This window comes from Podarcis liolepis (genome assembly GCF_965112155.1).
Source record: "Podarcis liolepis genome assembly, chromosome: 12".
NCBI lineage: Eukaryota > Metazoa > Chordata > Lepidosauria > Squamata > Lacertidae > Podarcis > Podarcis liolepis.
In genome coordinates, this window is record NC_139563.1 from 14,512,187 (window position 1) to 14,527,142 (window position 14,956).

Consider the following 14,956-nt stretch of genomic DNA (forward strand, 5'->3'; position numbering starts at 1 on the left):
AGGTTTTTTACTTTTAAAATTATGCTAAAAAGTGAGGGGTCGTCTTATACATGGATAGTGCATAGGGTGGACATTTGATTTGTTGCTGCTGCGGATGTCAGCAACTATTGGGCGTGTTATTGGTTGCAGCATCAATGGCTGGTGTTGATTGGCTGACGCTGTGGCAGTTGGGCGGGTGATTGGCAGCTTCTGGGGACGGACGAGAGGTGGATTTTTGAATGCTTGCGGGTGAGCAATTTTCGGCAACCCCCCCTAAATAGCTCACAACTCTGTGCCATCTCCCCCCATTTTCTTAAATCTGAGTCCCCCAAAATAGGGTGTGTCTTATACATGGGGGCGTCTTATAGATGGAAAAGTAAGGTGAATTATAAATAATAATAATAATAATAATAATAATTATTATTATTATTATTATTATTATTATTATTATTATTATTATTATATATTACTATTATATATTACTATTATATTGATCTTGTTTGTTGGTGGCTGCATGACAACCAGTAATTCAGAGATGAAATTCCTTGGAAGAACGAGAGCTTGGCATAAAAATGTTTGGACTATTGCACACTTGGGAGGGGGATCACAGATTGTTTTAGACCCCTGCAAGGCACAAAAACCCTTAATTTTATTTGCATATAGTGATGACATGCAAGGACACATGTTGCTAGCTGCCTCAGAAATACAGAAAGGGTGCGGTGATAGAGATAATGCATTTAATTTGTATCTCTTGCACCAAATGAAAATTACTACATTTTAATTTCCTGGATGTAATGTTATTGAAAATCCTGTATTGGGGGGCTATTTTTAAATTCTGTTTAATGAAAAAATTTTTTAATAACCAAGTGAGTATAGTGAATATAAATCTACGGATGCTTCAATAGAATTGGTGCCTATTGATCTGAAAGCCATTCCCAATTATGTGAGAGTTCATTGCATACATGGCATTCCCAAAGTACATTTCTTTCAACCAAAGAACTGTAAAAAGATATCTAATCTATCTAGCCATGCAGAAAAAAAATCTATGCAGCTTTCTATTAATATGCTTGCTGGCTATAATATACTAAAGTTAGCTTGCTTGAGCATGGCTTGACAGGCCGTTCTTTCCACTTCAGAGCATATTTCGCACTTTTGCTTAGCAAGGCGAAAAAAGTTGTTAGCCAAAAGGTCAACTTTGTTGCTGCGGGGTCTACAGAGACTTCCAGAATCTACCAGAATTCGACAGTCATCTCTCCGGAATGAGTCGTGCTGCAGTTTCACATTTGACACTGCTTGACATGAAACCACAGCTTAAGAATGCAGGAAGAGGCATGTTAGGTCAGAAGAAAGGTCTGTCAGTGGTGTGCCATCAGAGGACTGGTGGGTCTAGGCTTTCCCCCTAAAGGTTCCTGGTAAACAATAGAGTATTAAAATCTGGCGCCTCTTTCACAAAGCCTGGGAGCCTTCTGCCTGGCTTAGTGAGGGTGGCATGATGCTCCAACAGGGCCCAAGAGCCTTTCCACCACCTTCCCAAAGCCCTTTCAGCTTTGGGAAGGTTGCACCAGGGATCTAGCATCCTGCCAGGAAACCGTATGAATCAGATGATTGGGGAATGCATTCTCAGGCAGATCAGCTCCTCTTTGAAGAGGAGAAAGAGGAGGGGAAAAATTTGCCCTCCATGTTTCCAGCGGTTTCAGGAGCAGAGAGAGACACAGACACTGAACAGCTTAGGCAAGAGTTACCGAGTTACGAGATAATGGAAAAAGAAACAGAAGGGAGGGAACAGCCAGCAGAGACGTCATTAGAGAGTGTGGGGGATGCTCCCTCCCCAAGAACTAGGAGGTCTGTCCATATTAGAGAACAAAGAATGCGCCCAGGATGTTGCTGGAAGGAGGAGGATTTAGAGTAGCCAACTGTTCTCCTTGCAGAGAGATGTGGATTTTTGCTTGCAACAAGGTCCAAGAGCCCTCCTGCCACCTTCCCAAAGCCCTTTCGGCTTTGAAAAGGAGGCACCAGGGCTCCAGCACCTTTCCCAAAGCCTGGGAAGTTTCTGCCCGACTTAGGGAGGCACAAAGCTCACACATGCAACACACCCATCACCCTCACAAGCTGCCACCTCTAGTCCTAACTGTTCTGCTTCAAAAAATTTAACTGAGGTTCATCTAGCCCCATCTCCTGCTTACCAACTAAACACCTCCTCCAGGAAGCCCACAAGCAGGACTCAAGGGCAATAACAACATAGGAAAAGCTGTTCTGGATCAGGCCAGATGCCCATTTGGTCCAGCATCCTGTTCTCATAGTGGCCAGCCAGTTGGCTATGGGAAGCTCACAAGCAGCACCTGAAGGCAACATGACTACTTGTGTTCCTCAGGAACGGGTGTTCCTAGTTATACTGCCCCCAACAGTGGAGGTGGAATATGAGAATCATGTCAAAGAGCTCTCCATGGGTCCCTTTGACCTGGAAGAAGATGGGAAGGTGCAAACAGAATTTTTTCTCACAGTGTCAAGGTTCAGGGAATCCTATCCCTCCCCCGGTGGCAGCCAAAAAAGGAGGTAAACAAGAAGAGTCCTTACCACGTAATTTATTCAGTAGTCACAGAGAGAGACAAAGGAATGTAGTCCCTATTAAATAATGGCATTACTCCGAGTAAAGCCTAACCCCCTCTGTCTCTCTTATCTAACATCATCCCTGACTTGGGCTTTCTGCCTCTGAGCTTTCTGTTCCACTACCTTCAATGCCCGTCTAGTCCTGGAAGAGGGGGGCTCAGGAATGCTCTCTAAAGACACTGAGTCTGTCAACTGTCAATTCCCCAGTGTTCCTTCTTCCTGCTGTTCCTCTCCCAGTATTTCCCAGCTTTTCCGCTCTGCAGTCTCTGAACTATGTCCTTCTGCAAACCACTGTTCTAAATCTACACTGTCCTCGGGAAGGTTCAGGAGAAGCGGGGGCGGCCCCCACCACTCCTCCTCAGTACATCCCCTGACACACAGTTTCTGACCTTCTTGTGCCTTCTGTGCATATTGAAAAGGTGGGTACTCTTGGTTCAGGGGCCCCCACCTGCTAGTCTTGCAGCCCCAGCAAATGCCCAACATTTCCACTGCCTGCAGCCAGCTCCCATCATGGCGGCTGGTTTTTAAAATTGACATTATTTTGCAAATCACAGCAGTCACATGCACAGCCTACCAGTTGCAAATAACGTGGAAAACATAGAAGCTTTATTTTAATTACTTAAAATATACTGTCACACCAGGAAACAGCTTTTCTCCAAATCAGACTGTTCTTGCTGCTACAGACGTAAGAAAGCACCATAATAAAATGTCATAGCTTCAGTCCGTTCTGCACTGCACAGCTTTAGAAGATTTGATTGCATTATGCAATGCGAAGTGCACCCCCCCTAATAAAAATGGTCTTATTACTTTGTTTTAGAGATAAGAAGCTTGCAAAGATTCGTTCCAAGCATATATGCTTCATTAGCATTTTCATTTTCCTGCACTTCAATTTTGAAGGCAAAAGCGTGTGATCAAATATTCTGCTTTGCCCCCCTCCTAGTAAATCAGAATATCAAGTATAATAAAGTATAGCATCAGGCAAGAAATACATAATTTCACAGAAATGTTGTCTGAGTCGGCCATAGCAATTTAATCAGGACATATGTAGCCTTGGTTCTCAAACTTAATCCATTCTGGGAGTCTGTTCGACTCCCGAAATGGTTTGAAAACCAAGGCGCGGTTTCCGATTGGCTGCAGGAGCTTCCAGCACTCAATCGGAAGCCGCGGAAGCTTAGTCAGACATTCAGCTTCCGAAAAACATTCGCAAACTGGAACACTCACTTCCGGGTTTGCAGCGTCTGGAAGCCGATTTGTTCAGGAGCCAAGCTGTTCAGGAACCAAGGTACCACTGTGGACCTCAGGACCGTTCCAGATATTTGGTGGGGCTTTGGTAGGCTGTCCTCAGTGGGGCCTTTCTGTGTTGACCCACCTCCAGGACCTACCACAATTTGGGTCTCCTGGCAGTGGAGCAGCTGCCAACTTTGTACTCAGCCTAGTTCATGAGCATGCAGAATGGTGGCAGCCCTGCACTATAATGAGCTAGTCTTTGGATGCTGTATACATCTAATATTTGGTTCTTTGGGTCTACTGCTGTTGTTTTTACACTTGTACCCCAACAACCTTGTGGGGTTGGTGAGGCTGAGAGATGGTGACTGGTCCAAGGTCACCCAGTAAACTTCACGGCTCAATAGGGATTTGAATCCTGGTCTCCCAAGTCTGAGCTCAGCACTCTGATGAGTACATCACACTGGGGTGGGACCCTCCAGATATTGTTGGACAACAACTCCCAACATTCCTGATCATGGCCTATGCAGGCTGGGTTTTGGAGCCCAACATCATAAGGACAACATAAGAACCTAGGAAGAGCTCTGTAGCTGGATCAGGCCAATGGCCCTCTGAGACACAGAATCAGAATTGTAGAGTTGGAAGAGCCCTGAGAGTCATCTAGTCTAACCCCCTGCAATGCAGGAATCTCAACTAAAGCTTCCATGGCAGATGGCCATCCAACCTCTGCTTAAAAACCTCCAAGGAAGGAGAGTTCCACGAGCCCCCGAGGGAGTCTGTTCCATTGTCCAACAACTCTTACCATCAGCAAGTTCTTCCTGATGTTTAGTCAGAATCTCTGGTTCTTGTAACTTGAAGACATTGTTTCGAGTCCTACCCTCCAGAGCAAGAGAAAACAAGTTTGCCCCACCTTCCACAAGACAGCCCTTGAGATATTTGAAAGTGGCTGTCATATCTCCTCTCAGTCTCCTCTTTCTCAGGCTAAACATACCCAACTCCTTCAAGTGTTCCTCACAAGGCTTAGTTTCCAGACCCTTCTGACATCAAATTCTCACAATGGCCAACCTGTGGGAAGCTCGCAAGCAGGACCTGAGTGCAAGAGCACTCTGCCCTCCTATGTTTTCCAGCGACTGATATTCAGGGGCATTGTTGCCTTCAACTGTGGTGGCTTGGCTTAGCCATAATGGCTAGTAGCCTTCAATAACCCTCTCCTCCATGAACATTTGGAGGGTCACGGGTTTCCCATCTCTGTGAAAGGAGCCAATGGCTGCAGATTGGACAATGGCACTTGAGGAGCCAAGCCAGCTTCTCAGGGAAGGGAAGGCCAATATCAGGGCAAGCCCAGCCAGCCTTTAGAAGGCCTCTTCACTCACCTGAGGCACCGGCTTTTCTAGCACCAGCTGGCCCCTTCCATGGTGCTCTGTCCAAGGTCCTGTTCTTTGCACCTGCCTTTCCTGTCATGAACCTGCCTTATGAGCAAGTGTCTCTGCTGCTGTCAGCAGTTTTGAGCCATGATGGGGCAGGCCACCCCTCCAAAAATAAACACCACACACAAATAGCTTCATGGTGGGGGAGTGTTATTTGAATTGAATCCAGGTAAAGAAGGCCGATTGCCGTAGAATTGATGCTTTTGAATTATGGTGCTGGAGGAGGCTCTTGAGAGTCCCATGGACTTGCAAGAAGATCAAACCTATCCATTCTGAAGGAAATCAGCCCTGAGTGCTCACTGGAAGGACAGATCCTGAAGCTGAGGCTCCAATACTTTGGCCACCTCATGAGAAGAGAAGACTCCCTGGAAAACACCCTGATGTTGGGAAAGATGGAGGGCACAAGGAGAAGGGGACGACAGAGGACAAGATGGCTGGACAGTGTTCTCGAAGCTACCAGCATGAGTTTGACCAAACTGCGGGAGGCAGTGGAAGACAGGAGTGCCTGGCATGCTCTGGTCCATGGGGTCATGAAGAGTCGGACACGACTAAATGACGACAACAACAAGGGGGTAAGAAGGAATTTTTTAAAAACCATTTGTTGCTGCACTGATTTTCCAGCTTACAGTAAGTCCCTTCTTCGGAGCTTCTCTTAGTTGCAGAAGAGAGAACACAAAGCTCTTAAGCCTGCAAATCACCCCCCTTTGTAGGAGCTTGGGGGTGGAATTTGGATTGGATCTAAGAGAGCAGGAGACCTTCAGAAAGCAGAGGGTGGTGGAGCTGGAGGAGTGAAAGTCACGGACTGGGATGGTTACTGATATGAATGGGGGTAGGATAAGAAGAGGGCAAAAGTCCATGGAAGGCTTTGAAAGTCAGGATGAGGAGCTTATGCTGAACCCAGAAGAAAACAGGAAGCCAGAGCAAGGGTTTAAGTAAGGTGTCATGTGATCAAAGCGTGAATAGTTTTGGCAGCAGTGTGTGGGATTGATATGAAGGGACCCCGGTGAGAGAATGGCAAACCAGGGAGGAGACGATGGCAGTAGTCTAGGCAAGTGGCCATGTGGATAGAGAAAAGAGGCAATTTTGTTGCAATGCTATCGAATATGGCTGGGTGGTGAACAGAATATGGGAGGCACAGGAGACAGAGGAGTCAAAGGTTATGCTGAACATCAGAGAGAGAAGGACTGTGAAAGTTACTGCAGTAGCTGGGAGGGAAAATCTGGCACTGGAGCTCCCTCTCTGAGATAGAAGCAATCTTTCTGCCCTTGGAGGGGGAAATTCCATGTTTCCTATGGTCTCTGGGATGGTGGTTGCTTGGTAAGGCCACAGCTTTTATTAACACATGCAATACAGTGTGACATGCGTCACTCAAGGGAATATATATCACATCCCCCTCCCCCTTACTGGAAAACTCTGAATGTTTGCATTCTGCTTCCTTGGAAAAATTAAATTGCTTATCCTCCTCAGATCCCCTAATTATTGCAATATGTATATACATATAGGTGCAGATATATTTAAGAAGGCTTTTCCTGTTTGTAATTAAAAAGGAACAAAAGTGGGGGAAAGCTTCAGTAGGTCTATAGGCAGCTGCTATCCACATATACACTGTGTTCAAATGTTCCCTGTGTCTACATGCATGGCTCTGACAGAACAAAATGAGAAAGACCAGAAGTAAGCTAATAATAGTTGTCAAAACCCACAGGAGGAAACATGCCTTTGCAGAGATATATTAAGCAAAGAGTAATAGGGGCACACACATAATATGACATCTTCATCTATCATAACTTTCTAGATGGGGCTTTGAAAGCTTTCTTGCAACCATTCTACACCCCTCACAAAATAAGATCAGATTCTGAAGTGGCAGGGACAGAAATGCCCTCCCCTTTAAAGTTATGCATGGGGGGCGGGGGCAGGGAAACTAGAATTTCAGTGGGAGAGTTAGGCTAAATGTTTCCCCCTGGTGAGCAAGCGTTCTCCATGCAAGTCAGTTTTCTGTGGGGTGGGCATTAAAAAAATAATTCAATATTCTGCCTGCAGTTTGATGTGGCACAGTTTCAAATCCTACAGTATCCTTCTGTCTAATCTGCAGTGCAAATCTAGACATTAAAAGGCACGGGCCACTTCTGAATCCCTATTTCTAATCTATTGCCTGGAGCTGGAATCCACCCATCATAGCACAGTTTTCAGAGGCCAGAGCATGTGCAATTTCACTGTAGAGGGAAACAGCAAGACCATGGAGGATGCTGCGTTAGGCACACGGCTTCAGCTATGTGAGGGATGGTGAGAGGGGTTTGTGGTTCTGAAGAGCCCGCTTCCACCTAACCAGCTGAACTGGTTTATCCCGTGACCAAAACCACCTACATCCCAAGGCCAAGGAGAACAACTATAAATTGCTTTGGGGTGCCTCACGGGAATCAATCCTAACAACCACCACCACCACCACCACCACCACCACCACCACCACCTCAGTGATCAGTATGTTTCCTCAGAAATAGGCCTGAAGGTTTTCACCCACATTCCTTTAGAAAATAACTACAGCATTGTGAAAATATGTCAACATGAACGACTTGTAATTTCCATTGCAATAATTTTTTGGGGATGGTGGTGGTAGAGATCGCCAGCATGGCCAAAAATGCTAGAGCAGGACCAGCATCACAGAAATGTTTCCCAGTCATCCCACCGTAAAGGTGACTTCTGTGTAACCTTTACACCACAGGCCTTGTCTTCAAGTAAATCCCTTCCACAGGGACACAGGCCCTCAAGGTGTGGCGGTCACACAGGGTCCCCGGATGTTTCACCGTCTATCGATCCCTGTGCCACCACTTGATTTCTCGCTGCCACCACCCAGGCCCTACCTGGTACAATACTGAGTCCAGTCAGGATTAAATTGGAACATAAATTTCTGTTTATTTATTGCAGTTTAACAAGCATGTGGTTTCATAAACGGTATCGGTCAATTACAATCATAGGGTGCCTATCCAGACCTATAACTTCCGCTACCTGCTCTCACTCACTAAACCACCTCTCAGATATTTACGGTACTTGTCTTCCTAGCTCCTAACTGTTCCTCACTCAACTTATTTCGCTACACTAACTCAACCTACCCACAGGCTCTATCCCACTCCACTCCAACCACCCAGCTCCCAACGAACTCCCCTTTCACCCCTCCCAGAGCTGGTTTTATAGTCCCTCTGACTCCACCCCCCAGGCTTCTTACTGGGTAACTTGTTTAACTAATTCACCTCCAGCACTCTCATATGTTAACGTCACACAAGGTTCCAAAACAACCTGCAATTCAGAGTCCATTTCTACATCTTTCCCCTCCTCTAGGTTTTACCTCTAAAGATGCATAAGGCAATGTGGAATGGGGTAGGACTAGCTAACTCCCTCTCCCATTAACCCAGTTAATGCCCCCTAAAGCTGCTATTTGCTCCACAGGGCAAAACAAACAGGCCTCATAGGTTCCTGCATGTTTTGCTCTGTAGGGACAAATAGCAGCTATGGGGGGTGATTTTGATGGGGGAAAGAGTACAAGATTTAATTCTACCTCCACAGCACTATGGTGCATTATCTTTTTTTAAAAAAAATAAATGGATGATTTCTCAAACGAGGCCTAGTATGGTCCTGAAAATGGTCCAAAAAATTGATTGAGTGAATACTGTAGGAAACAAGATTGTATGGGGTAGAGTTTATCATTTGGTTTTAAAATCTTTGCGCAGTTAGTCAGCAGTGTCACAGGAGGAAAACGTCAACAAATATGGAAAACACAAGATTTATTTGATGATAAGGCATATTTGATTCAGTACATATGCAGAATTAGAATTTTTAGAACATTCGACCAGTGTTCCAGCATCTCCACTGGGTCCATACTGCCTTCTAAAATCAACTCTAGGTGCTGGTTTTGACCCATAAAGGCCAATTGGTTTGGGCCACTACAATTAAGATGGACCTATGCAGTCTTCCAGGAGCAGTGTTTTATGTTGCACTTTCTAAAACTGATATGGATGGTTTCCATCTCTAACATTTAGCTTGATTTTGTTTTCCTTTAATTAACACAAATTGGCAACTTAAAATTTCAATAGTTCTCCAGTACATTCGATTCCGAGTCATAGAATTGTTTGACTTACCGCGCTGTCTTCGTCAACTTCTTTATATCCACAAGCAAAGAAGAAATCTGGAAATATATCTGTCCAACCATTACTTGTACAATTTTTGCTGATATTTCCTAAACAAAAGGGGCGAAAGTGTAGCAATCAGGAATGGAATTCTAATTCACTAAAAAGGTTGTCCCTCACAGGTGACTTGAGGCTCCTGCTGCCAATCTACTATAACCTATAGTAATGTATACCATCACTAGCCTCCACCAGCAGAGAGGAGTGTTGGTGTGGTGGTGGTGGTGGTTGCCCAGTCACAATGGAGGCCTAGTTTCACCCTGGCAGGTAAGAAGCTATCACCAGTGGTAACCAGCAGCAAGCTCCCAGTGTGCCAGTGTGGTGTAGTGGTTAAGAGCGGTAGTCTCATAATCTGGGGAACCAGGTTCGCGTCTCCGCTCCTCCACATGCAGCTGCTGGGTGACCTTGGGCCAGTCACACTTCTTTGAAGTCTCTCAGCCCCACTCACCTCACAGAGTGTTTGTTGTGGGGGAGGAAGGGAAAGGAGAATGTTAGCCGCTTTGAGACTCCTGAAGGGGAGTGAAAGGCAGGATATCAAATCCAAACTCCTCCTCCTCCTCCTCCTCCTCCTCCTCCTCCTCTTCTTCTTCTTCTTCCCTAAACTGGCCATTTCCCACTTCCCAAGCCAATGGAGGTGACAGGACTTTAGATTCAGTGCTGAGTCTGCCCTTCTGCTTCCAGCCAGGGATCAGGATTGCCCTGTCTTGACGCTGAAGTCAAGAGAACCCATGTGTCTATATTTGGCACTTACTTCAGATAACCTAAGTTGTCTCTCACCACCCCAAAATAAAACCCTATATCCATCCATGGTATTGTCACGACTAGAAAAATGACCAAATACTTCCACCGGGTATGGGTGTGTTCTTCGTCAGCAACAGATCAGGAGGCTCTGTGTGACATTTAAAAATCACTTGGCAGAGGTTCTATTAGCGTCCAGCTTTTGAGAAGACTAATTTGCGGCTATAAATGTGTTAGATGGGGACGTAATTTGAATAAAATTATCTTCATAAAAAGCCTTTCATTACCCTACACTGTTATTTAAGGTGATATTGAATGATCTATGGCAGGGTTATTAAAGCTTTCAGATCCTGCAGTGATGAATAACTAGCTGGAGAGATGAATATTCTTCTGACACACAGCAAATCCCAATTTCGCTTATAATGTGTTTCTAAAAGGCTTGTCCCAATTATGAGAAGAGGAGCAGAGATGAGAGAAAGTTCTAGAAGGAACAACAAACTGGAGGGCTTTCCTATTGTCCCAAAACATCGCAGGAAACTCTTCTGAACGATAATTCATAAACATGCACCTGCCAAGTAGGCGATGCTTAAATAAATCTACATATCCATAATAAGACTGGAGCCGTAACCCTAAAATAATCAGATCAGCGTGTTGGATTGGGAATACCTGCCCTTGAATCCATCCCATAAGCAAGGTGGGAACACGGAAACATAGAATGTAGAAAGCTGCCTTATAATGGAGTTAGATTACTGGTCCACATACCAAAATATTGTCTATACCAGGGGTCAGCAAACTTTTTCAGCAGGGGGCTGGTCCACTGTCCCTCAAACCTTGTGGGGGGCTGGACTATATTTTTTGGGGGGAAATGAACAAATTCCTATGCCCCACAAATAACCCGAGATGCATTTTAAATAAAAGCACACATTCTACTCATGTAAAAACACACTGATTCCCAGACCGTCCGTGGGCCGGATTTCGAAGGCGATTGGGCCGGATCCAGCCCCCGGGACTTAGTTTGCCTACCCATGGTCTACACTGACTAGCAGAGGCTGTCCAGGATTTCAGATGGGGAACACAACCAATCCTATCTAGAGATGCTGGGGACTGAACATGGGACCTTCTACACGCAAGCCACATGCTATACCATTAAGTGAAGGACACAACCCTCTGCTGATGCTGAATGTACACTTCTAAAAAAGGCCCTGCACAACATTTCAGATCTTATCTAAAATATTGTGCAAAATAGGTCAGCATATGTTGGGTTTCATACACTTCTGTTCCCCGGGTCCTGTTCAAATGCTATGCCCCATGCGTAGGGGTCCAATGATGCTGGAGATGGGGCAAGTGTTGGCCTAGGGGTCTCCTAAGGCATTCTCTTGCTTCTTGCCAGGTGTACTAGATAGATCCGGGGACAGATATGGTCCAATGTGGCCCATAACCCACATAAAGGCAGGCCCCTATAACAGTCGACATCCACCAGTCATCAGGGTCACCCTGAAGATATTTTCCTGCCTGTGGCCTAAGACAAGATGGTGCCTTTTCCCATTCCATGTACAATAGCCAACTAGATTGGCAGCCGAATCTCACTGCAGGGCAGAATAGGGGGTGCAGTGCAGACCACGTGGCACACACAGTTATTCCCACTTTCCATCTCTCAGCAACTGCAGCCTGAGGCAGCTGTGTCACTTTGTCTAATGATAGGGCTGGGCCCACAAGTCATCAGTTGCGAGGCCTACCAGGTGCATAATCAAGCTCCACCCTTCTGCCCTGTGTTTACCATTCTGGACAAGCTGCAAAACCCAGAGTCCCATGGGACACCATATACAGCTGGTGGACTGCGTTTTGGTTTGGTGGGTCACAGACCCTGCAGACCTGATATCCATGACACACATTCATAGAAATTGCTCAGCACTATGGCCTTGATGTAAACCTGAATATAATCACTTGCATGTTTTCAAGATTATAGACATGCAGTAAGCCTTTGTAAGTGTACACATCTTGAGATACAGGTATTAAAACAACAACGACAATGACAACAACAGTCCTTTCTGTATGTAAGTTGCCCATCACCAAATTAAAAATGAACACTTCATAGGAAAAATGATTTCTTAATTTCTGGCTGTTGTTACCTGCACATGAGAACCCCTTAAAAACACACACACACCTCAATATGGTTTCTATTATATAAAAGATATATTACCTGATTTGCTGAAAAAATTGCTGAAGACTTTTGGACACGGTACTGTCACGGTTTCCCCAATTTCTGCAGGGTGCCAGCAGGTAATGTTATCCCAGATCCCAACACACCCTGGAAGAAACAAGCAGAAAGCATCTCATATGGAGCTCCTTGAGTGAATCCCTCCTCCCACTGTGTTCTTCCCTCTTCCACAATTACAGTGGTACCTCGGGTTACATACGCTTCAGGTTACAGACTCCACTAACCCAGAAATAGTACCTAGGATTAAGCACTTTGCTTCAGGATGAGAACAGAAATCGTGCCATGGCGGCACAGCAGCAGCGGGAGGCCCCATTAGCTAAAGTGGTGCTTCAGGTTAAGAACAGACCTCTGGAACGAATTAAGTACTTAACCTGAGCTACCACTGTACTTCTCAGGAAGCACCTGTGTTTCTGGTTATTATGAAATATTCAAAGAAACATCTGCAACAAGTACTTTGAAAATGTAGAAGGTTTTATATTGTTAGCTCTTTGCCATCAGGAACTGTCTTCCTGTACTTTGCAAAGGATGAGGTAACACTGATGGATCTCTGCAGGTAATGGGAATAAGTCATGTCTGGACAGGGCAGGCCTCCCATTGAGGTGGTGGATGTTGTGGAGTGGGAAATGGCGACAACGTTTCAAGAGTCTGAGTGTACCAAATGGCATGCCCTACACCTCCCTAAGCCAGCCTGCTGTGGAGGATATTGCCACCCTGCCAGGGGTGAGCTAAGAGTCAGCTGCCAACACCGTTAGTTTCTGTATGTGGAACAGGAGGGTGCCATCCTTCCCCTCACAAAATACACACAGTTCTGCCTGTGACTGCCTATCAATTATTTTACATTTTGAAGGGAAAAATAATACCCCTGGCCTCTTGGGTACCTAAAATGGATGCTGGCAATCCAACACAGATTTGCAGACTCAATAAGAAACAAATATTGGTTGACTTATCTCCCATAGGATTTTCTGTATCAGCAACTCAAGCAGAATTTGATCCACTCCTGTGTACCCTAATTAAGCAGAGACTGTGTTAACAACCTCTTTCCCTCGCAGAATGTGTTTGTTTACAAAGATTACCGTGCAAGCAATGTTATTATGATGTAATTAATGCAATTGCCCTCATCTGTTTCCTGGTTTTAAAAAATTATACTATAAAAGCAGCAAGGCTTAATGAACAATTTCAACATACTCATAAATCTTGGTAACAAATCTTTTGGAACCTTATTAAAATGGACTTTCTAAGGGGAAAATGTTACCAATGAATCATGCAGAAATAGAGCTGATTCATGTCTCCCTAAGTAATCGTATGTTTGTTGAGAACTTCACTTTTTAATGCATACTTCCTCCTAATCTATGCATTTTTGCATGCATTGTTTAGCTGGAGACCTGCACTTCAGAATTTGGAGAACTGCAAATTTCAAAGGATAGCCTAATTGTGTTTTTGGTTCAAAAAGTATGGATTGACTTGCTTCTCATTAAAATGCAAACAAAATCAAATTTCTGCCCCGTTCCTAATTCCTGGTCAGGTCAACCAAGGTCCTGAAAATTTCAGCTGCTTCCAGATCAAGATTCCTTTGGCTATTTGTCCAGCTACCTGGTCACACCTGCTTTGCTTTCTCCACCTTCTCTGCCCCTGCTCTACTCAATTGACCATAGCTGTCAACTTACAGATTTGAAAATAAGGGACCAGCAGCCTCGAAAATAAGGGATCAGCAGCCAAAATAAGGGATTTTAGTCAACCAGCTCCTTTCCTTTCCCCCATGTCGGACGTGTACAGTACTGTGAAAAGACAACGGAAATAGACTAGGGGAATGGTCATCAAAAGAAAAAAAGAGTGTGTGAGGATTCAGCTGCCATTCCATCGGCTCGGGCAGGTTGGCTTCAGGATCATTACCAGGTCCCGGCGAGAGGTGACAATGCCCCAGAGGAAAACAGCGCAGCAGGTAATCTAAAAGGATCTCCCTCCCCTTAGATCAGGCATGTCCAACTCCCAAGAGACCTGTTGCACATGCCTGCAGTGGCGGAGCTTCGTGCTGCGGCACAGGGGGTGGGCTGGCACGCAGCCTGGGGGCGGGGTGGGGAGCCGCGATTGCGCCCTGCCGGGATTGCGCTGCCGGGGGCTGGGTGCTCCCCCCACCCTCCTCTTCCTCCGCCAGTGCCCTAGATCTTGTGCCGAGCAAGACCCTGCATATCTAGCTGTGCATGCTGAAGTCGTAAGGGATACCTCAGGCGGCTGAAGCAGCGATAGTTCTCTCCTCGCTGGCCCTTTAAAGAAGGGGGTGAGCCCTGCCACCCGACAGGATGGGCCGGACGCGGTTACCTCCGCCTGCTTAGAGCTCCCAAAGTCTTGCTGGAGTCCAGGGAAGGGGGGGGGCTAGCTGGCCGCTTTACGTTCGGGGAAGGAAGCCCCCAGATAGCACCACAGTCGTGCCCCTTAGGCGGATCGCCCCCGCCCCCGATTGCACATTATCTTTGCAGCTCCTGGTGCGCCCCGGGAGTTATGGGCCCTTGGGTGTGTTGGGTGGCGGGTGCTGGGACTCTCCAACAAGCTGACATTCTCCCCTGAAGGCATCTCCCTTATCTCCTGAGACAGAC

The 14,956-nt window shown here is 45.9% G+C and overlaps 1 protein-coding gene across 1 annotated transcript in view; it reads right to left on the minus strand.

Moving 5' to 3' along the window:
- VIPR2 (vasoactive intestinal peptide receptor 2) overlaps positions 1-14,956 on the minus strand; it is a 51,662-nt gene that overhangs the window by 15,919 nt on the left and 20,787 nt on the right. Inside the window, exons 3-4 of the mRNA XM_083467104.1 lie at positions 12,348-12,455; positions 9,365-9,462 (exon numbers count right to left, since the gene is read on the minus strand). Of these exons, the coding sequence (XP_083323230.1) occupies positions 9,365-9,462; positions 12,348-12,455 (206 nt within the window). The remainder of the gene's footprint in view (positions 1-9,364; positions 9,463-12,347; positions 12,456-14,956) is intronic.